Here is a 23305-nt window from a genome sequence, read left to right as displayed (position 1 = left end):
TTTTCTTTTCTTTTTTTTTCTTCAAGGGGCGGATTCCAGAATCTTCGCAGTCGCAGGGTCTTCAGGAGTCTGCTTGACAAACCCGCTGCCTCTCCGAACATGCATCAATAAGCGGAGGGCACCTGCTGGGGTGACACCCTCAATGCGTCGGGCCATGCCAACACTAGACGGACGGACTCGTTCAAGCGCCTGCTTCTCCTCGTTGCTGATCCCGAAGATCTTGCTGTAATCCAAATCGGGGGGAGAAGCAAGTTCTCGTCTTGCTGGAACCGGTGGGCCATCTTCTCCTGACGTTTGAGGTAAGGCGCGTAGCGGCCCTCGATGGCTACGCGGGTGCGAATCTCCAGTGCAAAGGAGGAAGCATTGTACGCCGTACCGTGCCCTGCTTCAATGTGGGGGATTAAGGTGTCGATATCGGACCCATCCAGGCAGAGAATGTCGAGCGCGGAGCGAATCGACGTATCGGCACGAACTTTGAAACCCTTCCGTGACCATGCCGTTGACGAAAGTTTTGTCTTCTCCAAGAGGGCTTGGAGCTCTTGAATCTGGTCTTCAGTGTCTCGGAATTGACGCCATCGGTGATCGCCGACAACACCGGCTTCACGAGCCATGCGGGTGAGACGTAGATCGGCGTTATCTGAGCGGGTGGAAATGCGGTATTCACTTCGAGTGGTGAACATTCTGTACGGTTCTGACACGCCCTTCGTAATAAGGTCGTCGATCATGATGCCGATGAAACCGTCAGAGCGAGTGAGTGTCATGGATCCCCGATTTTGGGATGCCAGGCCGGCGTTCGTGCCGGCAATGATACCTTGACCAGCAGCTTCTTCGTATCCGGTGGTACCGTTGATCTGGCCGGCCAGGTAAAGACCACTGATCAACTTGGTTTCGAGCGTCGGCCGTAAGTTGCGCGGGTCAATGTAATCATATTCAACCCCATATCCTGGCTGGAGCATCTTGACGTTCTCCAACCCGCGGACAGTGCGCAACATAGCGTACTGCGCGTCTGCAGGCACGGTCATAGATATGCCGTTGGGATAGATGACCTCGTTGGGAGCGAAGCCCTCGGGTTCCAGCCAGATCTGATGCTGTTTCTTGTCCTTGAATCGGATGATCTTGGACTCCAGAGAAGGACAGTAGCGCGGTCCCCGGACAGTTTCTCGAATGTGAATCGAATTTTCAAGGTTGGCGCGAATGATTTCGTGAGATGCCTCATTTGTATGCGTCAACCAACAGTTGAGCTGCCCCTCATCCCCGACCTCCACTGTGGAATTCAAGTAGGAGAAAGGCATCGGCGGCGAGTCACCGCGTTGAATTTCCAAGCCTGAGAAATCGATCGACTTCATATCCAACCGTGGAGGGGTACCGGTCTTCAGGCGGCCGAGCTGAAATCCAGCGTCGCGAAGAGACTTACTCAACCCATATGTTGGCGCCTCACCCATTCGTCCAGAGGGATAAGCCTCCAGTCCAATGTGGATTTCACCTCCCAAGAATGTCCCCGTGGTGATGACAACTCGACCAGTCGGAATCACTTCCCCCGACTCCAAGCGAACACCGACAATCTTGCCCTGGGCGCCTGGCAAATTTTCAGTCCCTTCCTTCGAGACAACAATGTCTGCCACCTTGCCCTCGACAATATTCAACCCTTCCGTATTGACCAGTTCCTCCGTCATATATTTCCGGTATAGATCACGGTCGATTTGCGCGCGAGGTCCCCATACAGCCGGGCCCTTGGAGCGATTCAACACCCGAAGCATGACTCCGGCTTTGTCGATTATCCGCCCAGCAACACCGTCCATCGCATCGATTTCGCGAATCATCGTGCCCTTGCCGATCCCTCCAAAACTGGGATTGCAGGAACAGACGCCAATATTCGATAGAGACGGCGTCACCAACGCAGTGCGAGCGCCAGATCGAGCAGCAGCGGCGCAAGCCTCTGAGCCGGCATGGCCACCGCCAATAACAACAACATCGTAAGCTCTGATATGAGCGTAGAGGGCGTCAGTCTGAAGCTTATCAGAACGGGGTGAAAGGAGTCAAATAACGTACTGCGAGTTGTTTGAAACTGTCGCCAGCCCACGACCTTTACCGGCCAGGTAGGAATTCCATAAGCGCTGACGCGCTGAGCATGCTAAGCGCGCCCTGAGCAGCATGGTAAAGTGTCTTTACTATTGAAAGCTCGTCGTGAACAACCGATCTACAAACCTGTCCCGATAAGACAAAAATATCGTAAATACACGTGACTGATAAGAGATGACATAATCCGGTCGCGCAATCACAGCAGCCAATTGCGGGGCTGATGATGTCCCGCGAATCGCTACTGTGACCTTGCGCTGTACGATTTGTTTTCTTTTTATTTCTTTTGTTTTGTGCAGGAATCTTAAGAGTACTTCTCAAAAAATTCAAAATGAAGGCCTATTGGTACGACAACAAGCCAGTGAGTAACTTCTTCGATCGATCTCCAGGTTGTTGAAAAACAGACTATGACGCAATTAAAGAGACGTACCCGCTGCTAATAAATTTACCTCTACAATGACCAGGGTGACCAGCGCGAGCCTCACGACTCCGGTCGGCCTGTCTCTGAAGAGAAGCTCGCTTCGCTCGGTGTGACATATCACCACTGCCCGACAATCGAGGCGGTTGATACGATCGCACAGGAGCGTGGCTATAAGAACCGTGACTAGGTCTGTGTGTCTCCGCAGGCTATGGGCGATATTTACGAAGAGAAGGTGAAAATGTTCTTCGCGGAGCATCTTCATGAGGATGAGGAGATTCGGTACATTCTGGACGGTGAAGGTTACTTTGACGTCCGTGGCCAAGATGATGAATGGATCCGCATCGATCTGGTGAAGGATGACATGATCATTCTTCCGGCGGGCATTTACCACCGCTTCACAACCAACGAGTCAAATGTATGTGGCTGAGCAATAAACCAGATGGAGATCTTCGAATACATACGGCGGGTTGGCTAACGTTCAATTACCCCCAACAGTATGTCAAGGCTATGCGTCTATTCCAAGACGAGCCCAAGTGGACTCCACTGAACCGCGACGCGGAGGTTGATGTGAACCCGCATCGTAAAAGCTATGTGGAGAAAATCTTGAAGCCTACCGCGGCTGCGAACTAGCGGTCTCTACTGGACTGTCCCCCCCTCTTTGACGAAGAATGCAATATGCAATGACCTACCTTCAATGACGATCTATACCGGGTCTTTGATTGTATGCGCTGTCTCTTAAGCGAGCCCCTTAGACAACTGATCAAAAACCGCAATCGATGGACACCGGAGGATAGATATTGGCAAAACGCTCGGGTTCATTGCACGGTACTATTACATGCCACTGGAAAAAGTAGATTCGACGAAATAAACTGCCGCTCCGACCAAGTTTTTCATTACTCAATCAGACTGCTCAAATCAGTTTCGAGTTGCGGGTATTGCTCCTGGGAGACCACCGGGCATCTCGAGCGGGTCGGCCGTACCTCCTGTGCTATCCTGCCGAGTCATGCTCGGACTACGCAAGTTGCCCATATCTACATTGAAACTGTTCCCTCGTGAGCCCGCACCGAGCCCCAAGCGTGCATCTAGACCTCCTCGAAACCTCAATCCTTCTGAGTCTCGGGAGCGATCATCTGCAAATCGAGGAGCGGCTCCAGCATCTGCAGAGCCGGGACTTCTCGGTGCTGTCGCCGAGCCTGCATCGGAGTCTTCGCCTGTCCGCACGCCAGTACGGCCCATCCGTGGCCACAGGTCAGGTAGTCCAATGACTTGCACGCGAGGCTCGACGACACGCTCCTCGAACCATGCATGGACACGGGCCTCGACAAGCTGAGCCACTTTGGGCACGTCTTGGAGTCTGCTCCGCGATCCAATGAGTGAGCGCACTGAGAGATCAAGTCGGTAGTCTGGTAAAAATGAAAAGGCAACGTTGCTCTTCGGGCTGTTTTTGGGAGGGGTTTGACCATGCGCAGTACCTGCATCGGAAGTTCCCGCGGTGCTGTCGGGCCGATCGGGAGCTTCTGAAGCTGATGCTGGCGCACCCGTTGGGTTTTGAAGGGAATCAGTCGATGCTGGGATGAGTGAAATGCACAGAGTTCCAGAAAATCTCACAACCGAGACCGACAATGCTACCGGAAGGATTGCGGAGCGTGGTTTGGGGTAGTTCAAGACTAGTTGTGTCTCCACGGCGATGGAGAGATTGTCATCACTTAAATCCACGTCCAGCAAGGCCTGCAGCCTGCCTCCATCAGAATTGGGATCATCGACGGTGATGATTCGACAATTGCTGAAGATCGGAAACTCCTCGCCTAGCGATATATCCGTGACGTTAATCTTCTCAATAAAGGATGGCTTCTTCTCGGGGTTGTTCATGGCTGCCGTGAGGGAGCTCAGGATTGACGATGTCGGTGAGTCCTTGAGCAAGTATGCGGTCTGTCGATATTGCGCAATTGTTTGTGCTATGAGGACATTGAACCAGTCCAACGATTCGGGCTGGTGCGAGGAATGGTGCATGCGGTGGCGGCCATGCTTGGAAGTAGGATTTGTGGGACTGTAGTAGGTCTTGTGAAGAATTGAGCGTGTATTCGTTGACGAAGCCGGAACAGGTCGTAAAACATTGGACGTGGACGGTTTTTCTCGGAGCGATTTCTGATGGTCCTGAGAGGGACTGGAGGCGGAGCTATAGCGCCTATGGGGCGTGCGATTTGACAACCCTCGCGATGGAGGTGGCGGAGCTTCTCCAAAGATAAAGAACTTGATGAAAGCACCAATCAATAGAACGACAGAAAGCTGTCCGAGCAGGAAGCCCTGCGTGAAAGATAGCCTAGGAGGAGGAGATACTACTATGTTAGCGGTCTAGATTTACAAAGGGCGAGCTTGGGTCGTCATCGACTTACGAGGATTGAGGTGTCACATTGACGGCATCATCTGCAATCGACGGTTAGCCTGACAATGAGACAAGAAGAGAATACCCACGCTCAATGGAATGTTTACTTTGCGGAAGCGTCATTGTCAATGACAGTCTGCAATCACCGTTTGTGAATCGTCCCCGCCGAAGACTACAAGTTGAAGGAAAGTTTGGCCTCGGCGGATCTTTCTTGGCTGACTTACCTCTTATCGATAAGGCGATTGTCCCTCGCTTTATCTCTTATCGACGCCAGTCCCGCTTTTCTTTGGACACGTTACGAGTGCATACAATTGTTCATTAGCCTACATCTAGACCACAAGACAAGGGAGTCACAATATTCGTTGTCTTCGTATTACAAAAACTCGCTGATCAGATTTAATCTTAAAACACCTCCAATCATTACTTTCAATCGCCCATCTGACCATCCTCCCTGGTCCCGGCGCGGATTTTCTCTCATTCGATATCACCGAACCAGCCTCTGTGAGGCTTCGTCTTGCCCAAGGATTTACAGCTCCAAAAGATGCGCGGCTCGTCTTTCGCAATCTGGACGCTGCTAGCGGCATCGCCAGTGGTTTGCGACAGATCGCAGAAGCCGCCTGGCAAGGATGCGATCCTTTTGTCCAACGTTCAAACATTGACACTTCGCGCAAATCGTCAAACCACAGCTCGACGTGTCTCTCCAGTTCCTCAGCTCACTTGCGTCGGTCCATCCAAGAAAATCTGCAATCTATATCAAGTTGATGTCATGCGGTGTACAAATGATGGCTACGACTACGACGCGGAAGATGTACAGTGGTCATGTACCGCTTCATTGCCCAGCGAGTTCAAGCTTGGCGCAACTGACGTCATATGTGAAGGATATCGCAGTTCCGAAGACAAGTGGGTCTTGAAAGGCAGCTGCGCAGTCGAATATCGAATGCTTCTCACTGAAAAAGGCGAGCAGCGCTTTGGAAAGGCAAGCGATGAGTATGACTGGCAGTCGATGTTTAGCCGGGGCACAAAAGCCTCGGGGCGAGGTGGGAAACGACTCGTGGAGAGTATAGGGGACATTCTGTTCTTCGGGTTCTTCGCTGCCGTATCCTTATTTATCGCCTCCCGCTTTCTGGCAGAATGTCTAGGTCAACGGGGTGGCCACAGAGGGAGGGCTGCGAGAGGACGAAGAGGATGGGGAGGAGGCGGTGGTGGAGGAGGTGGTGGGCATGGAGGTGGTGGCTCTGGTAATGGAGACTATCCAGAGCCTCCGCCACCGTATAGCAGCACCTGTTCTGACGATGCCTCCAGTTTTGGATTTGGGAGTCCAACATCTTCGCAGGGGTGGCGACCGGGCTTTTGGACAGGAGCTCTCAGCGGCGCCGCAGCGGGATACGGGCTGGGGCGTCGTGGTGCAAACACCAACCGCAGTTTCTCGCAGCAAGGGAGACCCATTTTTGGTGGACAAAGGGACCATGACAATGGGGAAGGAAGTTCTTCTTCGCATCCATCACCCTCATTCTCGTCAACTTCAACAAGTACTGGCTTCGGGTCGACAAGGCGCAGGTAGTTAGTCAGGCTCGCTACCTATGTCTGATCTAGTCGGCTTGAAAAAGGGACGAAATTGCAATAGCCAGCGTGATTGAAAGATTCAATCTTGTTTCAGAAGATCTATCTTGTTAGCAAAAGGCAAATTCTGTGATCTCAAATGCCGGTCAACTCCCCGGCTCATTTGTGGGTAGTCAAGGTATAAAAACGCCATGTGATCCTCTTGGACCACCTCCTAGATCAGAAAGATGCCCTTCAAACGCCCGCTCCTCAATGCGAATTCATAAATCAAGAAAATCAAGTTAGACCATGGGGATATCGTCAATCGAACCCAGAACCTCTTCCGTGCCGCCACCGGCCGCGCTTTTCACATTTTTCTTTCGCTTGGACTTCAGAGCCGCAGCATTGCCCATTTCGCCGCTAGTGTCGGCATCTCCGTTCGCGTCTGTGCCAGTTGGGTTGCGCATCAGATCTTCCTGGAGTTGTTTCTCTTTCTCATGCTGTTCTTCAATTCGTTTCTTTTCCTCTTGCAACTCTTGCTGGATAACCTTCGGATCATCGTAGACCTGGTTGGTCATCGCAGAGTACGTAGCAATATCAACTGATTCGCGCGGGCCAAGCAAAGTATCCTTGATCCGTTGAGGATCCTTGCGCTCCTCGTTGTTGAACTTCAGCTTGATTTGGCGACGAGATCTCCCCGGGAAGAGCTTGCTGATCACCATGAAATCCGTGCCAAACATCCGCAATCCACGATAGAAAAGATCTGTCATTTCTTCGTTCCAGGATTCGTTCTTTGTGCGCTTGCCATAAGTGGCCTGGTTGACTTTTCGAGTCAACTGGTTTTCGACAACATCTTCGAGATCGCCGGCGGCCCGAGCAGCATCGGCATGACGGTCCACCTCCAGTGATGCGTTGTCCAGAACAATTTCGCCATTGACAATGCGCATGACTGGGCCAGACTGTGGCTGTTTGGGATCTGCTAGACGGTCTGTCTTGCCGGCATCTGCCTCAGGAGGTTTGTGCGCTGGTGTAACCGTTGTACCCTCTTCATGTGCTTTCTGTTTGCGTTCTTGTTCCTCAAGTTCAAGTCTACGCAATTCAGTCTCTCGCTTAGATTTCTTGCCGGTCTTAAGGTCCTTGCACAGCTCAGACATTTTGACCACATTGGGAAGAATTTCTACCATCTCAGCGCCCTCGGGAGTGGGCTCGCGTTTCCATAGACGGCGCTTGGGCTTTTCCGAGTCACGACCCGACTCGGAAATTTTGGAAGCCTTTCGTTTCTTTCCTTTCCCGTTCGAATCGGAAGGTATTGGTACAAGCGATCCTCCTGCCGCATCGCTGGACGCTGCAGCAGTTTCGGGAGGAGCGATCGCATTGATTGGGCCTCTTCCTCGCTTTGTAAAATCCGACGTTTTTTTAGCCCATTTCAAGGACCGCCCAGGGACGGGCGAGGTATGTGTAGGCTGCGGTGCCGATATTGATTGGCGGGGAGAGATCGCGTCCTCGGAATAGCGCACATCTTGTGGAGCTGGATATGGTTGGCTTGAACCCGCAGCAGCTTCTGCAATCCTAGGCTCTGTTGGAGTCGTTTCTTCCACAGAGACCACGGGTGTGTTGTCATTTTCTATGGAGGGTAAAACATCGGTTGACTTGGTGGGTAAAGTTCGCGGTGAGGTAGGGGCATCATCGGCTGTGTCGGCGGGAACAGAAGAGACCTTAGAGATAGGTACAGCGACATTTGCAGTCTTGGAGATGGATGGTTTGCGGATTGGTCGGGGAATAGAAATCGGCGTAGCCGATTTCGCTGGCTCTGATGTGGAGACTTCAGTTGATTGAGAGGTCGTACGCGGTTCCGGCTCTCTCGAAGAGGCTGACGGATGAACATTTTCACTTGTCCCCTTTTCAGATGGAGCGCGTGTGGGCTGCGTTGGAGTCTGTTGCTTCGGAGTCTGTTGCGCTGATGTTTGCTGGGCTGAACTGGTCCTTCGCGCGGGCGCAGCAGGAACCGGCGCGCCGCGGCGGGGCGGCGCCTTCGGAGCAAATTTCTTGCCCGATTTATCTGTGAAATGGGATAATTAGCAAAAGCGGTAACAAGTGGCATACCGAGACCTCTGAGCATAACTCACTAACTACTGAGCTCGAGAATGACTTCATAGTTGACCACCCCAGAGAAGACCAGAGGGGTTGCGAGTCGAGACCGAGAAAAAGTGTCGCGCAACCGGGGAAGTGGATTCAAGGTCACGTGCGAGGCGCTAGCCGCAGGCTAAACCTCGTTGAAAATCCTCCTGTCTTCAACTCCTTCGACCTCATTCATCTCAGCTCCACAATACTGTGATTGTCGCTTTTCCTCGTCCTTGTGCTCACCTTGATATTCAGAGCTTGTCTGTAATCTGGTGTCTTTTCCGTCAGGTTGACACTTGGTCGCGAGGTCTTGTCTGTGGTTGACTGGCTGGACGTACTGGCGGTGTCAAAGATCCCCTCTTCAATGTTGGTCTAGCCACTGATGACGGCCGTTGAATTCTCCGTTGTCTCCCAAGAGTCCGCAGTTGTCAAAATGGAGGACCGGAAGAGGCCCGCAGCGGATAGCAATGAATCGGCCCCGCCGTCGAAGAAGCAAGCCACCACCGTTAACGGTACCAGCAAACCCCACCCAGATGCGGATATGCCCTGGCGCGACGATTTGGAGGTAGGTTTTCAGATCTGTGTTTTCACCCTTCGCAAGCCTTCGCGCGCGTGCCTCCGTGATGTCTATCGTAAATGGTTCATGGAGTCGTTACTAATGAGGTCTGCAATAGCGTTTTCAAAAAGATGCCATCCTACGCCAAATGCAAGAATACAAGCGTGAGAAAGCTGGTCTCGAGTCGCAGCTGAATCGGATGTCCAAAGCTGCTGCCCATCATGATGATCATCTCCGCGCCATCGATGCTTGGTTCCGTCAAGTGAGCTCACACCCAACGATAATATCCATAGCATTGCCTTTGTCGCTAATATTTCTTTCTTAAAGCTTGTCGATGAGGTCAAAATTTTACTAGGAACCTCGCATGAACAAACAAAAGGTGAATTGGTCTTCTGACACCCGGCTGACGAGGCATGTCAAGCTAACTGATGGCAAAGAAATGACTTTTAAGAGTTCTCTTCAGTTCGAAGATGTCAGTGAATTTGAGGCGCATTTGAAGGCGCGCTCGGATGACATTCGCGAAATCATCAGTCTTTTCCAGTCCAAAATGGACTCGTTGTCACCTGACGTCACGAGTCTCCAAAACGAATTAGCGAAGAAGCTCGCCGAGGAAAAGATCACGATTGCGAAGTTGGAACAGACTATTGCCGAGAAACAACAACTAGAAGAAAGTTTAGAGGCAGCTTCACTTCGCTATATGGTTGCGGAGAAAAAGCTCGATCGTGCGCGCAGTCTGACCGTTGCCAAGCTAGAGAAACAGTACCTGCTAGGGGGAAAGCGCCCTGGCTCAGAAGGCGCGGGGGCAAGACGCGATGAAGGCTCTCCAGCAAACGGTGGGCCGTCCGGTTCCGAACGGAACGCGGAGTTGGAAGATTCATACAATAAACTGAATGTGGTATCAGAGAAGCAGAAGGAACAGCTGCAGAAGTTGGAAGCCGAAAACGCAAATCTTCTCAGCCAGATTACCGATATTAAAGTGAAGGTATGTTATCTTTGAACACTCACTCGCAGTGAGTCAATGTCCTGGTCTGGTCTCGCGCTAAATTTTTATTAGTCCTCGAAATTTACCGACGACGACTATGCCCACACTGATCTCTTCAAACAACTTCGATCGCAACATGATGATGTGGTGAAGCGCATCAACCATCTTGAGGCAACAAATACGCAACTACGGGAGGAAGCCGAAAAATATCGCTCAGAACGGAATGCATACAAACTTCAATTGGAAGAAGAGTCGAACGCTGCGATTGCGGAGAAAGAGGCAGCCCTCATGAGGGCCGAAACTGACTTGGCGCGGATACGAAATGCACGGGATGAGCTTTTCGCGGATCAGCAAATACGAAAGACTACTCAGGACCAAGAGAAATTGACCGGTGCAAAGCTGCAGGAGTTGGCAGATGCGAGGGAAGCACGCATTGCGGCACTGGAGTCTGAAGTTGAGAGACTGCGAGTGCAGACTGGAGAATCCAAAACAAATTCCGACATCGACAAAATTCCCGTGGAAGAGCTTCGCACGAAGTACGCGAGCCTCGAACGGCAATACTCCATGCTCAATACTGAGTTGAGTTCCATGCAAACAGCCTACAAGAAATTTTCGACTCTTGCCTCGCAGAAAGTGACGGATTTCAAAGCTTTGGAAGATAAGGTGGCACGCTTGGCCGCTGAGAAATCAAAAGCCGACCAGAAATACTTTGCTGCCATGAAAAGCAAAGAAGCCCGAGACGCCGAGGTGCGTACACTTCGCATGCAAAACTCGAAGACGTCCGATATTGTGTCGCAATTGAAAGAATCGGAGGCCGCCACACGGTCCTTGTTAGCAAACATGGACAAGCAAGTGAACGAAATGAAGGAAGCTTTGAACTCGGCGTCTGAGAAGCAGCGGACGAGTCAGCAGCAGCTCACGGAAAGCAACATCGTGGTCGAGGGCTTGAAGAGCCAGGTCACAGAACTAAAGAATCTCTCGACGTCAAAAGATGCCACACTGAGCAGCACATCGGCCGCTTTACGGCAAGCGGAAACCGAGATCGTGGGCCTGAAGCAGAGTCTTGCGGATACAAAGAAGAGCTTGGATAATTGGAAGAACAAAAGTCTTGGCAACAATTCCTCTGAATATGAGATGCTAAGGGTAAGCTTTACATCCTACCGTGTGAGCGCGAACCCCATTGATTGACCCTTGACTCACTATTTTCAATAGACGCTTGCACTTTGCACTGTTTGCCGTCGCAACTTCAAGAACACTGTCATCAAGACCTGCGGCCATGTGTTTTGCAAAGACTGCGTCGAGGAACGGCTTACTTCTCGGTCCCGGAAATGTCCTAACTGTAATAGATCTTTCGGCAGCAACGACCACATGCATATTACCCTGTGACCCTCGCAACGCCACCCCATTCTTGATCTTCTCTTCATGTATTATACCAGCTGTCCCGTTTTCTCTTCTGATTCTCTGTTACCCTTCTCTTGTTGCGCACTTCTTCTACCCCAGCCCTTGTTTCAGTGGTCATGATTGCGGTTCATGGTGCGGTGTTTGGTGATTTATTCTGTTTCCCTTGGTTTATTTGCCGGATAAGGTTGGAGATGGCGTTTTACAAACTTCATTCCCACCATCTGTCCTGTGTGTGGGCACTTGAATTCCTGGTCATGTTTTCCTTTCCTTGTCTGGGCCCTGTGATGATATGATAGCTCACTCAGCGAAGGGCCGGCGCTCTCTGTTTTTCCGGACATGTCTCTTCCTCGGGAAGCACTATGCTGCTCTATTTCGTTTCTTGTCACTCGAAGCTACGAGACCTTTCGCCATGTAAGAATATGTCACGACGGAGTTCAATAGGATCTGTCAAATTCTCAAGTCACTCATGCGAGCCTGAATCAATAATCTCATTTCCGGGCAGCAACCCTGCTCCTCGCAGTCTCTGCCTTGAATGGTCTGCCAATGGTAGATGGCCTAGCGGTAGACATTTGCGAAGGAGATCCGTCGAAGGGGGGGGGGGGGGGGGGGGGGGGGGGGGGGGGGGATGAAGTACCTAGTAGATGTAGATGTCAGGGGCACCGTTTGGCCAATGACGAATTTCATGCCCTCTTTCAGAAAATTTTTCCGTAAAATGCTCTGATTTCAGTATTAAAATATGTTATTTATATCCAAGACGATGTACCTGCATCAAATATATGTGTTTCAGAAAGAACGTCTGTCCATGATACCATTCCAAACCGTGATCCTGTTCACGTGATTATGAGTTGAAAATGCGACTGTAGAGGAGCTCATGCCGCCCAACCCACAGGTCCAGTGCTGGCACCACTTGGCCCGCCTCTTCCACCGGAGTATTCCATTCGCGCTCAATGCGCTCCATGATCGTCTCCTGCAAGGTGTGACTCGCCAGAATATTCTGAGCTTGATACGGACCCATCACCGACGCGCGCACCGCTGCGCTGAGTACTGCCTTGGCGTGATTGAGAACAAAGATATAGGCCGCCTGTTGTAGGTCGATTCCCATCGCTCGGCAGACCACTCCCCAAAGAGGGGCAAAGTGGCCCTGTGGCCCGGGGTCGTACTCGTCCTCTTCTTCCCTGAAGGCCTTGAGAGACTCGGCAAAGTCCTCTATGGCGGTGGCAGCCACTCCGGCCCCGGTGTCGATGGCGGCAGGGCCGGAACCAGGCCCGGCGAAGCTCCGACGGAATGCGCGTTCCCAGACTCCGATCAGGGCACGGCCTTGTGCGACACTGGCACGCTGGGCGACGATGCAGGGCGTCGAAGCGTCGAGGTCATTGTCGAGGGTGTCGAGGGTGGCGGGCTCGCGGTACCCGGCGAGCACGTAGGGAAGTGATGTGCTTGCGAGGGAGGCGATGGAGAGTTTGAGGAAGCGATGGAATGAAGTAAGAGGGTTGGCACGAAGGGACTTATTGTGGGCGAGATAGGACTCCAGCCCGCTGGAGTATGCAAAGGATCCTAGTGGAAGGGCGGAATCGGAGAGGAGAAGCAGCGCATGAAGTGATGAGGTGCGGACGGAATCCGAGTGAAATTGGGAGTGAACGATATGGGAGTGGCCAAGGTCTGGTCGTTTCGCGGTTGCATTGTCAGTCGTGATGCTGGGGTCTTGCCTGATCTGCAGGGTTGTCTTACCATTTGCTGATTTCCATGACATATCTTGATTGGCAAGTGATGTTGGAGATGTATATTTGGAGGTGGCGAGTTGTGTGCGCATGTCGTACAGACGAGCCTCGAGTTGAGCGATCTCGGCCTGCAGGTGCTGCGACTGGGCGGTTTCCTGCAGCATGGTAATTCGATAATCGCTGCCGGTCGATGTGTTACGCAATTATTATTTCGAGCGTGATTTGAGATGCGGATGTGGGGAAAAGGGACAATGGCCAAAATCTGGGGAAGCGATGGTAAATAATCTGGAGAGGAGAAAAAAGACTTTCTAGAAAGTCGATTCTCGAGGAGGACTATATACATGATACGAGATAAGAGAGACTTTCCGAATCTGAGGCCTTTGAGTGGCTGGAGCCGGGCTGCCGATAAGACGATTACAGTCAACGAAATCAGCGATGGGAACCATCACGCGCGGAACCGTGTCGGCCTAGTCACCGACTGGGGCAAAGTACGTAGTAATTGACTTCCTCTCTTCTTCCGACTGGATCGCCTATGCAACCTGCCCATGTCCACACGAGTGCTTCATTGGTGACTCGTTTCGAGAGTGGAGCATCGCTCGGAGACGGCCGCATGCGCCCGGCGGATTCTCTATCAGGTTGAATTCCTCGAGTGGTCGTCTCCCGTGGTTGATCGGAACTGCCGTGGAGTTCTCATTATTCATGCCGATCGGAGGCTTGACACATCCGTACCGGAGCCACCAGTAACAAGGGAGAATTGTTCATCGCAGTTAGACGGTTTGATAGTGTGGGCAGCGGCACAGTGTCTATAATTGTTGGAGCACAGATGAGTTTGTCCTCTGAACCACAAGAGCCCCTCCCCCAGAGTTTCGTTTCTGGAACTACTGGAACTCGACAGCTCCGTCAGACCCATGATCACGTAAACCAATCGATCAGCCTGGTATAAGTGGGCGCTTCGCGCCGCAAACAATACGCCTAGCGCTTCTAAAAGGCCTAGAAGGGAAGATCCGCAGCGTACCCTGATGGATATGCCCCAAGTTACATACTGTCCTACAAAAAAAATGATGACAACCCTGATGTATTGGGCTCCTGATTAGTACTCCTCTCAATGTACCAACTCAGTGCTGCCGTAGACTATCAGTAGAGCGATAGAACTGTACGGACGAGTGACGAGTGACGACAGTCTGGACGGGTCGACACCGCCCGGTTTTGCCCCATCGCGATAGGTAGAGCGATGTACTCCGCTCCGACCTTGACCAACTTACTCGTCATTCTGTCCAGCTGTGATCAGATCGCTGGTGAACGGGAGATTGGCTGATCATGTCCGGTCGGAGGGTGTTGGATGCCATCCATTTCCTCAATGTCTCAAAATCCATCGCGGTGAAACATCTGGGCATTCGGCAACACCAGCTCGATGTCTATACCCGTACCTCGTCCTTGACCAAAGGCATCAAGGAACAGGTCGAAGGCCTAGTCCTGACAGCTCAGGCAGCAGCCACCTTGGCGCGTCGCTTCAATGACGATGGACCGACGCCCTCCCCTGCCCCTGCCCCTGCTCCTCGCGCATCGCCACAAGCCTCTTCACAGAGGGACGCCGACGCATTCAACCCACAAACGGCCGTCTCTGAGAATGCGGCGGCACCAACCAGACTCTCTCCCGACGCGGCGCGAAGACTTCAGCGCCAATCAGAATTCCAGGTACCATCCGAGACAGCGCAATACAAAGGCAATGAAAACCCGGACAGCCTGAACGTCAGCCCCCAGCAAGAGGTCTTTTACGAACCCTCCCACCAGACTGCGCCGGACCTGTCCGCCTTGCCGCGAGTGAAGCTACCCAAGGCGGCCGGTGATTCGCAAGGAACCCGGCAGGATGGATTGAATTCCGACGTCTTTCACTCAGCCACGGGGCCCGAGAAACCAAAGGACGCTGCGGGAGCGTCGGAGGTGTCGGAGGAGGTTATGCAAAATCTTTTCCAGAGCCCAAGAGTGTCTCGCATGCTCTCAGGAAAACCAGCACCGGCACCGCAATCGCAAGGGCAGTGGCCCCCCCCAGACAGGGATCGGTTCGTGCAAGATGAGCTTGCGAAAGCAACAAACACGCCTGGGCCTTCCTCAACAGCGGCGGCACAAAGCGATACACAAGAGACGGAGAAACTAGCAGCCGAAATTGCAAAGGAAGCCGTTCCCTCAGCTGCAGAGACAAACGCAGCGGTCAAGCCACCCACATATCAGATGATGGAATCTCGTGTGCCATCTTCAAGATTGGGAAGATTGTGGCAGTACGGCGGCCTTGCAACGTCCATGGCATTTGGCGCTGTCACTGAAACTATGCGACGAGCTACTGGAAGTCAAGACAGCGGGTCCATCATGTTCAGCGCTGGGAATATGGAAAGACTTGTTGCCAAGCTATCCAAGATGCGTGGTGCTGCCTTGAAGCTTGGCCAAATGCTCAGCATTCAGGATTCTAACATGCTACCCGAGCCAATTCAGCTCGTTCTGCAGCGGGTTCAGGACCGCGCGGACTACATGCCCGCCTCTCAGCGTAACAAGGTGTTGACTGATAACCTGGGTCCGGACTGGCGGGATTTATTCAGTTCATTCGATGAAATTCCTATGGCCGCTGCATCGATTGGCCAAGTCCATGCCGCTGTACTCAAACGCACGGGCAAACCGGTGGCGGTCAAGATCCAGTATCCAGGTGTCGCCGATTCGATCGACTCCGACTTGAACAATCTCTCCATCCTTCTGACCGCCTCTCGGATGCTCCCGCGGGGCTTGTATCTCGACAAAACCATCGCGAACGCTCGAGTTGAGCTGGCCTGGGAGTGCGACTACGTTCGCGAGGCAGAGTGTGGAGCTCGCTTCCGCAAACTTCTTCAAGATGATCCTGTCTTCCTCGTTCCCGAAGTGATCACCGAGGCCTCGGGCAAGCAAGTCCTGACAATGGAAATGTTGGAGGGGGTTGCAGTTACTAAGATTCAAGATTTCACACAGGAGCAGCGCGACTGGATCGGCACCCAGATCATGCGGCTCTGTCTGCGCGAGATCACAGAGTTCCGATACATGCAGACCGACCCTAATTGGACCAACTTCCTGTACAATGCCCGCACGAACCGCCTTGAGCTGCTCGATTTCGGTGCATCACGCGAGTACCCCAAGGAATTCATTGACAAGTACGTGCGAACGCTAGTTGCTGCGTCTCGCAATGACCGCAAGGCGTGCCAAGACCTTTCGGTGGAACTGGGCTACCTGACCGGCATGGAATCGCAGGCCATGGTCGACGCGCACGTCTCGTCCATTGTCACCATCGCCGAACCGTTCATGCTGTCCTCGCCGGACTTGTACGACTTCCGTGATCAGACAATCACGGATCGTGTTCGCGCTCTGATCCCGCTCATGATTCGCGAGCGACTCGCACCGCCTCCGGAGGAAACTTACTCGCTGCATCGCAAGTTGAGTGGCGCGTTCCTGCTCTGCGCTCGGTTGGGCAGTCGTGTGCCTTGCAAAGAGCTCTTTGCTGAGGCGACTCGCAAGGCTCAGGCTAACGGGTTGGATGTGGAAAGATCTTGAGATGGTCCCTTTCTAATTCCGGGTTACTATCTCACACGACAACCATTTTGACGCCGGCCGATGTATTATAGAAAACTAAAGATGTATCATAGCGTTTTGTACCACTCTGGCGCAATCAATTCTCATAGGAATTCCTCCTCCTTTCAAAGTATTGCTGCTGGTCAAGCTGCCCGTTAGGCCGAAAAAGAGTTTTCTACTGGCCCGATTACCTTCGCACGTCTATGGGAATCGCAACGGGATCCTGAAGATTGCATCGCAATTTGCGGTGTGCCATGCTCGGACCCATAGGGTAGGTAGCTCCCACGACTTCCCAGCTCTCCTCGGAAGCAGTCAAGTAGAGAGGCTACTGGCCAGCGAACTTGTCAGCATCTTTGATCATGTTTGGCTTGAATAGAGGACTGAATAGAAGCCAATGTGCATATATGGCTGCTGATGAAGCTGCACCCGCCTGAACTTCCAGAGACCTAGAGATATTGCTGCATGTCTTTCTTCGAACCACCACATAAATGTCTCCTCCCTGAATCATCTCGAGTTATCCCCAACGGTGATAGAACATATCTCTGAAGGCTAACATGAACCTTTTACTTAGGATACATCTCATTTCGTTATCCTACAAGCTCACACTATACTGGCTCTCTCCTACTCCCTTTCCCATCGGCACTCTGCCGAACAGAATCATGCTTATCAAGCCCGGGTCCCCATGGTTCCACCTGCTCATCGCCCAAATGCGTCACCCGGCCTATTGACTGACTTCTGAATGTGCGCGCCCCGCGCAACACGCTCTTCGCGGTGGATGGGGTGTTCAGTTTGTCTGATCGGAGCTCGGGGTGAACTGTCCGCAGCATAGACGCTCGAATGTTCTCATAGCTTTGAATATATGGTTCAAATTCGTCACAATTAGTAAGCTCGTGGTCCGAAAATTGACTCATCTCGCCTCTTTCACTGACATCAAGTATTCTTAGAGGAATTTGCGAGTTTGGTCGACTGGTCATGATGGATATGGTTGTGTTGTGCGAGCCGTTGTGCATATCGAGCATATTGGCTTCCTGCACTGGTGGTGTGAGCTGTGCCTGTGTAGTGTAGAGCTGATTCACATGTGACTGAAGCATGGCATTCTGGAGAACCATCCCGTTGTAATGGAGCTGTTGCAACCGATTGAGATCGGAAAAATGCGTGCACATGTCGTTGTGGTTGAAACTGTGGTTGCCGCAGTCGCTGGTATCTTGGTCGGATTCGAGAGAGGTCTCGTCTGGGTATTCAATCTTGAAAATCTCATGTCAGTTGGTTCGCTCAATAACCAATATATCGCTTGCCCCTCATCTTTTTTGACAGAGAAAAATTTGATGACGCGAGGACACTCTTACCTGTCGCGTGTATTTGCGGCCCGGCATGGCGATATAATCATCAAATGAGCTTTCCAGTGCCGCGAAATTGAAACCACGAGTTGGATCTACAGGATCAAAGCGCTGGCCAATCTCTTCATTGAAATCGACACCTCGTCGTGGCAATGGCTGGTATGCACTTAGCCCCAGGAGCCAATTTGGGTAATTTCCCACTATGGCTTGAATAACGGGCTCGATCTCGAGACTCAGTGATAGCTCACTTGAAGCCGTGGGCTTCTGGACAAGCATGACAAAGGTAAACTCTCGAGGTAAACCAGCTCTTTGAAGACTATTTTCCTCTAGAGACCAAACGATCTCCCCGGCTTCGACATCGTACTGTGGACCACGTGCACTTTTGAGAGTACGGGCAGAGCCCTGGATGCGCATCATTTCGTATCGTCGGTAGCGGCCGGTAGTGCTGCGAGACGGCATGATACTTGCACTCACCGGTGTCTCTGACACTCCCAGTGAGCCAGCCAGACTGAATGTCCATTCCATGGTCTCTGGCGATACATGGCCGAAAATGAGATGTGGCGCATGCATCAGAAAGCGTGGGTTGACCGGGGGAGAGCCGTGTCGATTTCGACGCAGTGATCCTTTCCCATGATGGTTCCGAATAGAGGCCTTGATAGTGGCGGACTTGAATCGATGCTGAAGAGTATGTGTGGTGTGAAAGACGAAGCTGATCGCTAGAAAATCGACATGCTCGGCGTCTCGGTCGGACACAGCCTCACTGGCGTAGTAGCCGTGTTGAAGCCGGGCAACATGAGCGGTGATATAGGCATCACCGGGTAGTGTTCGCTCGTAGATGCATGCTCTATTCACTAGTAATCGAGGATTTGAGATATTTGGATCTACTTCCGAGATCTTCTTCTGTTTCTTGTGAGGACTCTTGAACGAAGATGTGTTCGATTCGGTGTCTGATAACCCCGGCGAGGACAGTCCGATGCGTGGTCTCTTGGTATTAGACTGCTTGCCATGGACTGATTGGGTGCTTTTTGTCGTAAATGAGTCGGCATGCTTGTTGGACAACATCATCGTGGTCCCTCTTTGAGATTTGATTGTCGTTTCTTCTCGATCTGCATCTTCTTCCGAGCAACGATGTGGACAAGACCAGAGTCCACAACTTCACATTTACAAATGACCTTAATGAAATCTTTTGTGAAGCAGCGATCACTTAAAATTTTTTTTATTCTAGCTCTCTTCCTTGACTTCTGAATTATGATGTATCCTATCAGGTGGAATGTCATGTGTGAAGTACTGTCAGGTGAGTAGGTGATTGTGAGTGGTGGGAATGACCAGGGGGGTGTTTCATGACCCATTCTCGATCGCCACTGATTAGGAGAAGTCTAAATGTATCGTCCCAAGAATGTACCATAATTCGATAGATTTCATAGGGATAACTGAAATAAGCCAAGTATGGATATAAATCGATGGGACTGCATACATGCATGTCCAGATTCGGGAAGCGGAATAAGTCATTCTCCGACCGCATCATGCAGTCGTCTCCGCCGAGGATCTACCAACTTGCCGCATCATCAGGTCTGTCTGTCTGGGGTAAGGCTCCTTTTGTTCAAAACATCCTCAGGAGACCATCAATGACGGAGAGCTGAAATCGTGTGTTTCTTCTAGGAACTGGGGCTTGGCATTTGAGCAATTGTTCTGAATCTCGACTGACAGCATCCACACGCGGATTGTTTGGTGTATTCTGTTCTACGTATAGCGTGCCTGCAAATTATCGTGCTATTTGTCGCTCATTGTTTGCACGAAAAACAAATAAAGTCGGCTCACAGAATTTCTGCACAGGCATTCATTGTATGTTGTCCATTGCCCGCCTCTCTGGGTCAAGCGATTGAAACGACTATCTGGCACAACTCTTCTTTGAACTCACCATTCATTTGCATTACCGCTTTAGGTTGTGCTCCTGTTCCATTCTTTCTCTTATTCTGGACAATCCGGGCCATTTTTCTCCATTTTTTTTCTTTTCTTATTGCCATGATTCCTGCAGGAGTTCCTCGGCTTTCGGCGCCCGCTTGCCGGACCAGCCAAAATCTATGTCTACTCCGGGGCGGCTCACGACTTACTGGCTCCGTGTCATTCAATCCTTTTTCCTATCAGCAATCGCTTCATTGCCGGCCTCTGTCTTTGTCTGCCTTACAATCTTCTCGAGGCCAGTTTCCAGTCCAGTGAGCTCCACCCTTGTCTTTTTGACAGGAGACTATATTGACTAAATGGTCCCACAGGAGCCTCAGAACTCCTCGATGTTTGAAATTGGGCTCAACCTTATCAGTGGTCACACCAAAGAGGTGGTCCTCCTCTCAAGACCGTGGTGATTCTAAGAGCCAGGTTGCAGAAGGAGAGTACGTTCATAAACCGCTGATCTTGCAAGTACTGAAAGAGCAGTCTTGTCTGACCAAATCAAAGATCCAAAACCGCCACGCAACGCATCTTGTCAAAGCTACCCGCTGTCAAAAGCCATGAGAACATCTATACTATTCCTAATATCTTGACTTTCTCTCGGTTGATCGCAGCACCGGTGGTTGGATACTTACTTGTGCATGACTACCATGCAGCAGCTCTTTCCCTCTTCGCTTATGCCGGCATTACTGACCTTGTTGACGGGTGGATTGCGCGCAAGTATCACCTGCAGACGGTCGTAGGGACTATCATCGATCCTATGGCCGACAAGCTGCTGATGACGATCGGAGTAGCTTGTCTGGCAGTGAACGGCTCCCTCCCTGGTAAGTTTTGACCGTTTCAGGTTGAACCACCCACACCGATTCGACGCGTCCCAAAAGTAACATTCTGACCATTGATGTAACAAGTGTGGCTCGCTGTCATCATCCTGGGTCGTGATGTTGGTCTTGCTCTCTCTGCAATCTACTATCGATGGATCTCTCTTCCACCACCGAAGACCATGGCTCGTTATTGGGACTTTTCTCTTCCTTCTGCCGAAGTGAAGCCGACCGAGATTTCAAAAATCAATACAGCCCTGCAATTGGTCCTTGTTGGAAGTGCTATCGCTCTGCCCGTGGTGCCAGAGGCCGTGATCAATGCCTGGCACCTCAGTGAGACCATGACTGGATTCCAGTAAGTCAACCCCTCTGTCACCCTTGACTCTTGGATTTTCCCGGTGCACGATATGTGGTATGATTTTGGCGGACTATAGTCCCACAACGGGTCTTGTCAAGCACATACGACCATAGGGTGTGGAGAACAGGGCTTCCCGTCCGCTCAGCCGTACTTAAGCCACACGCCGGCCAGTTAGTAGTATGGTGGGTGACCACATGCGAATCCTGGCTGTTGTATGTTTTTGGGTTTTACTGTCGTCTTCCTTCCCCCTCTCCTCTAAGGAAGGCAGTTTTCAACCCTGATTATTTGGAGAGGTCTGCTAACTTGATGACTCCCCCAGATATTTGGTTGCGGCCACCACCGTGTGGTCGGGTCTCAGCTACGTGTTCTCGAACAATGCTGTCAAGATTTTGACCAAGGAGGAAATTCAAAAGCGCATCGCACAAGCTGAAGCCAAGCGCAAGCCTTAGGAAGGAACTGCTTTTGCGTGAAAGCGCTTGACGGGCGCTGATTCCCCTCCAGTCTTTAGTAGTACATTAGCGACCAATGCACCTTAGCATAGTATCTCTTGCTTGCTCCAATCCCTTCTGCCTTTCATGATCGTAGGTTTCACCTAGAGCACATGCGAAGTGATTGACCGTGACGAGGAATTCAATCGAGGTGCGCTCCCGAAGAAGAGGGGCACATGGGATCATCGAGGCTCGGTGTTGATGGTAAAAAAAGCCATTGACTCAGATTGGGGTGGAGAAGCCCATGTTCTAGATTTTTGGGTCATTCTAAATATTGATTATTAGGCCATTTAATCAAAGTTGATGTAATTCCCCAAAGTATGTACCTCCTCTTCGATCATTTTCCAAAACCCGAGTTTAGTGCTCATTTGACTTCGAGGCAAATTTTTAACCCTTTTTGAGGAATTATCGGCGGGAGAGTTCGGTGTTACATACTACTAAAGCAGCTCCGATGCGTGAAATAATCACAGAGGGTGATCAGCCTGCTCTCTCACGCACCGGATTAGAGGACACGGTACGTTGGTAATCCGAATCTGCTCAACTCTGGACCGAATAGTCATCATTACATGATGATGTCATTCTAGCATCTGAACAAGGGTATTAATATTAGCCAATGATAATCGAATTTGACTGACAATTCGAGGCAAACTCTATTCAACCTACTTTGCTGCCCGCCATATTCCGACAGGGCCGCCTCCCAAATCTTGTCCATCGTGAACTGTCCGATCTGTCCACGCTATGGCCTGTGGGTGGAACAGAAGGGAGCGTCTGGCTCGCAGCCATGATGCTTGTTCACTGCCGACCGAGGAAGGCAGAACAGGATTTCAACGCCGGTTTCGGTTCCGTAGGTGGCTGTATCCAATGGATAAGGCGAAGCAGAAGTGAGTGCTGTAGTATTGGTGACTGACTTTCGATCTATCATGTGTGTTTTACACAGTAACCTTGTTGGTGTGAAAGGTAGGTTCTCGCAGCGAGCATAAGGTTTGACTCTCTGGCTTTTTTCTTCTCGATCCCTCACCTTCCACGGGAGTGGATAAACCCCGGCAGGAGTTGATTGCCACTCTGGCCAGGGTGGCATCGGATAGGCCAAGGAGATCAGTAGGCTAGATAGGTACCTAGTAGCGGGACCTCCCAATCTACAGTACATCATTTTCATGTCTGTCTGTCATCTTTCCATAGGTCACTCTGTACGGAGTTGTCTTTAGTGTAGATGCATGGGGCAATAGGTGAATAGATGTATTTGCGTACTTCTAACATGTTTTCAGCAAAATCAAGTGAAAGTCTGCTGGAAATAAGAGCAAATTGAAAAAGGTGGATCTCTACAAGGAACATGGACCAGACCTACGGTTGTATTCCTTGACTGAAGGGTTTAGGTAGATTGGGAGGGATGGGTGATGCGCTTCAAAGAAGACATCAGCTGCCCGTGAAGAAATGCCTACCTGTTCGTGCCCAACCCCGCATAAATAGGCAGCAAATTTGCAACCTAGGTGATATCCTATGCAAGACGCGCATGACTAGAGAGCGACTACGAGGTAGTCCGCCCATAGCCTTTCCATGTTGTTATAAAATCTGCTCGAT

General features: G+C 51.3%; 11 protein-coding genes and 1 non-coding gene across 12 annotated transcripts; 5 read left to right on the top strand and 7 right to left on the bottom strand.

The window, feature by feature from the left end:
- Positions 1 to 21: 21 nt before the first annotated feature.
- POX_f07721 (Mitochondrial translation optimization protein 1) lies at positions 22 to 2153 on the bottom strand (the record flags this gene model as incomplete). The annotated part of the gene is made up of 3 exons (XM_050116516.1): positions 22 to 223; positions 271 to 1980; positions 2050 to 2153. The coding sequence occupies 3 exons, from the start codon at positions 2151 to 2153 to the stop codon at positions 22 to 24; spliced, it is 2016 nt and encodes a 671-aa protein (XP_049966655.1).
- Positions 2154 to 2407: 254 nt separating this feature from the next.
- POX_f07720 (1,2-dihydroxy-3-keto-5-methylthiopentene dioxygenase) lies at positions 2408 to 3127 on the top strand (the record flags this gene model as incomplete). The annotated part of the gene is made up of 4 exons (XM_050116515.1): positions 2408 to 2437; positions 2541 to 2639; positions 2685 to 2912; positions 2993 to 3127. 4 exons carry the CDS (start codon positions 2408 to 2410, stop codon positions 3125 to 3127), a joined length of 492 nt encoding a protein of 163 aa, XP_049966654.1.
- Positions 3128 to 3412: 285 nt separating this feature from the next.
- On the bottom strand, positions 3413 to 5003 carry POX_f07719 (Maintenance of mitochondrial morphology protein 1; the record flags this gene model as incomplete). Its single annotated transcript, XM_050116514.1, has 3 exons — positions 3413 to 4817; positions 4891 to 4921; positions 4970 to 5003. The coding sequence occupies 3 exons, from the start codon at positions 5001 to 5003 to the stop codon at positions 3413 to 3415; spliced, it is 1470 nt and encodes a 489-aa protein (XP_049966653.1).
- Positions 5004 to 5421: 418 nt separating this feature from the next.
- Positions 5422 to 6445, top strand: POX_f07718 (uncharacterized protein; the record flags this gene model as incomplete). Its single annotated transcript, XM_050116513.1, has 2 exons — positions 5422 to 5976; positions 6020 to 6445. The coding sequence occupies 2 exons, from the start codon at positions 5422 to 5424 to the stop codon at positions 6443 to 6445; spliced, it is 981 nt and encodes a 326-aa protein (XP_049966652.1).
- Positions 6446 to 6721: 276 nt separating this feature from the next.
- POX_f07717 (uncharacterized protein) lies at positions 6722 to 8573 on the bottom strand (the record flags this gene model as incomplete). Its single annotated transcript, XM_050116512.1, has 2 exons — positions 6722 to 8478; positions 8546 to 8573. The coding sequence occupies 2 exons, from the start codon at positions 8571 to 8573 to the stop codon at positions 6722 to 6724; spliced, it is 1785 nt and encodes a 594-aa protein (XP_049966651.1).
- Positions 8574 to 8973: 400 nt separating this feature from the next.
- On the top strand, positions 8974 to 11464 carry POX_f07716 (E3 ubiquitin-protein ligase bre1; the record flags this gene model as incomplete). The annotated part of the gene is made up of 6 exons (XM_050116511.1): positions 8974 to 9105; positions 9215 to 9358; positions 9424 to 9475; positions 9534 to 10078; positions 10151 to 11221; positions 11291 to 11464. The coding sequence occupies 6 exons, from the start codon at positions 8974 to 8976 to the stop codon at positions 11462 to 11464; spliced, it is 2118 nt and encodes a 705-aa protein (XP_049966650.1).
- An 853-nt stretch (positions 11465 to 12317) lies between these two features.
- Positions 12318 to 13361, bottom strand: POX_f07715 (uncharacterized protein; the record flags this gene model as incomplete). The annotated part of the gene is made up of 1 exon (XM_050116510.1): positions 12318 to 13361. One exon carries the CDS (start codon positions 13359 to 13361, stop codon positions 12318 to 12320), a length of 1044 nt encoding a protein of 347 aa, XP_049966649.1.
- Positions 13362 to 13894: 533 nt separating this feature from the next.
- Positions 13895 to 14107, bottom strand: POX_f07714 (uncharacterized protein; the record flags this gene model as incomplete). The annotated part of the gene is made up of 1 exon (XM_050116509.1): positions 13895 to 14107. The coding sequence occupies one exon, from the start codon at positions 14105 to 14107 to the stop codon at positions 13895 to 13897; it is 213 nt and encodes a 70-aa protein (XP_049966648.1).
- Positions 14108 to 14514: 407 nt separating this feature from the next.
- POX_f07713 (Protein ABC1) lies at positions 14515 to 16764 on the top strand (the record flags this gene model as incomplete). The annotated part of the gene is made up of 1 exon (XM_050116508.1): positions 14515 to 16764. The coding sequence occupies one exon, from the start codon at positions 14515 to 14517 to the stop codon at positions 16762 to 16764; it is 2250 nt and encodes a 749-aa protein (XP_049966647.1).
- A 623-nt stretch (positions 16765 to 17387) lies between these two features.
- On the bottom strand, positions 17388 to 19184 carry POX_f07712 (uncharacterized protein; the record flags this gene model as incomplete). The annotated part of the gene is made up of 2 exons (XM_050116507.1): positions 17388 to 18026; positions 18129 to 19184. 2 exons carry the CDS (start codon positions 19182 to 19184, stop codon positions 17388 to 17390), a joined length of 1695 nt encoding a protein of 564 aa, XP_049966646.1.
- A 458-nt stretch (positions 19185 to 19642) lies between these two features.
- On the top strand, positions 19643 to 21688 carry POX_f07711 (putative cardiolipin synthase (CMP-forming); the record flags this gene model as incomplete). The annotated part of the gene is made up of 5 exons (XM_050116506.1): positions 19643 to 19703; positions 20437 to 20506; positions 20571 to 20887; positions 20972 to 21236; positions 21559 to 21688. 5 exons carry the CDS (start codon positions 19643 to 19645, stop codon positions 21686 to 21688), a joined length of 843 nt encoding a protein of 280 aa, XP_049966645.1.
- POX_rRNA025 lies at positions 21341 to 21456 on the bottom strand. The gene has a single exon (XR_007588116.1). It is a non-coding gene; the product is annotated as a 5S ribosomal RNA (ribosomal RNA).
- Positions 21689 to 23305: the final 1617 nt, after the last annotated feature.

Source organism: Penicillium oxalicum, chromosome VI (assembly GCF_001723175.1).
Source record: "Penicillium oxalicum strain HP7-1 chromosome VI, whole genome shotgun sequence".
In the NCBI taxonomy this organism is placed as follows: Eukaryota; Fungi; Ascomycota; class Eurotiomycetes; order Eurotiales; family Aspergillaceae; genus Penicillium; species Penicillium oxalicum.
The sequence above is the reverse complement of the archived record's forward strand: the minus strand, read 5'-3'. Positions and strand labels throughout refer to the sequence as shown.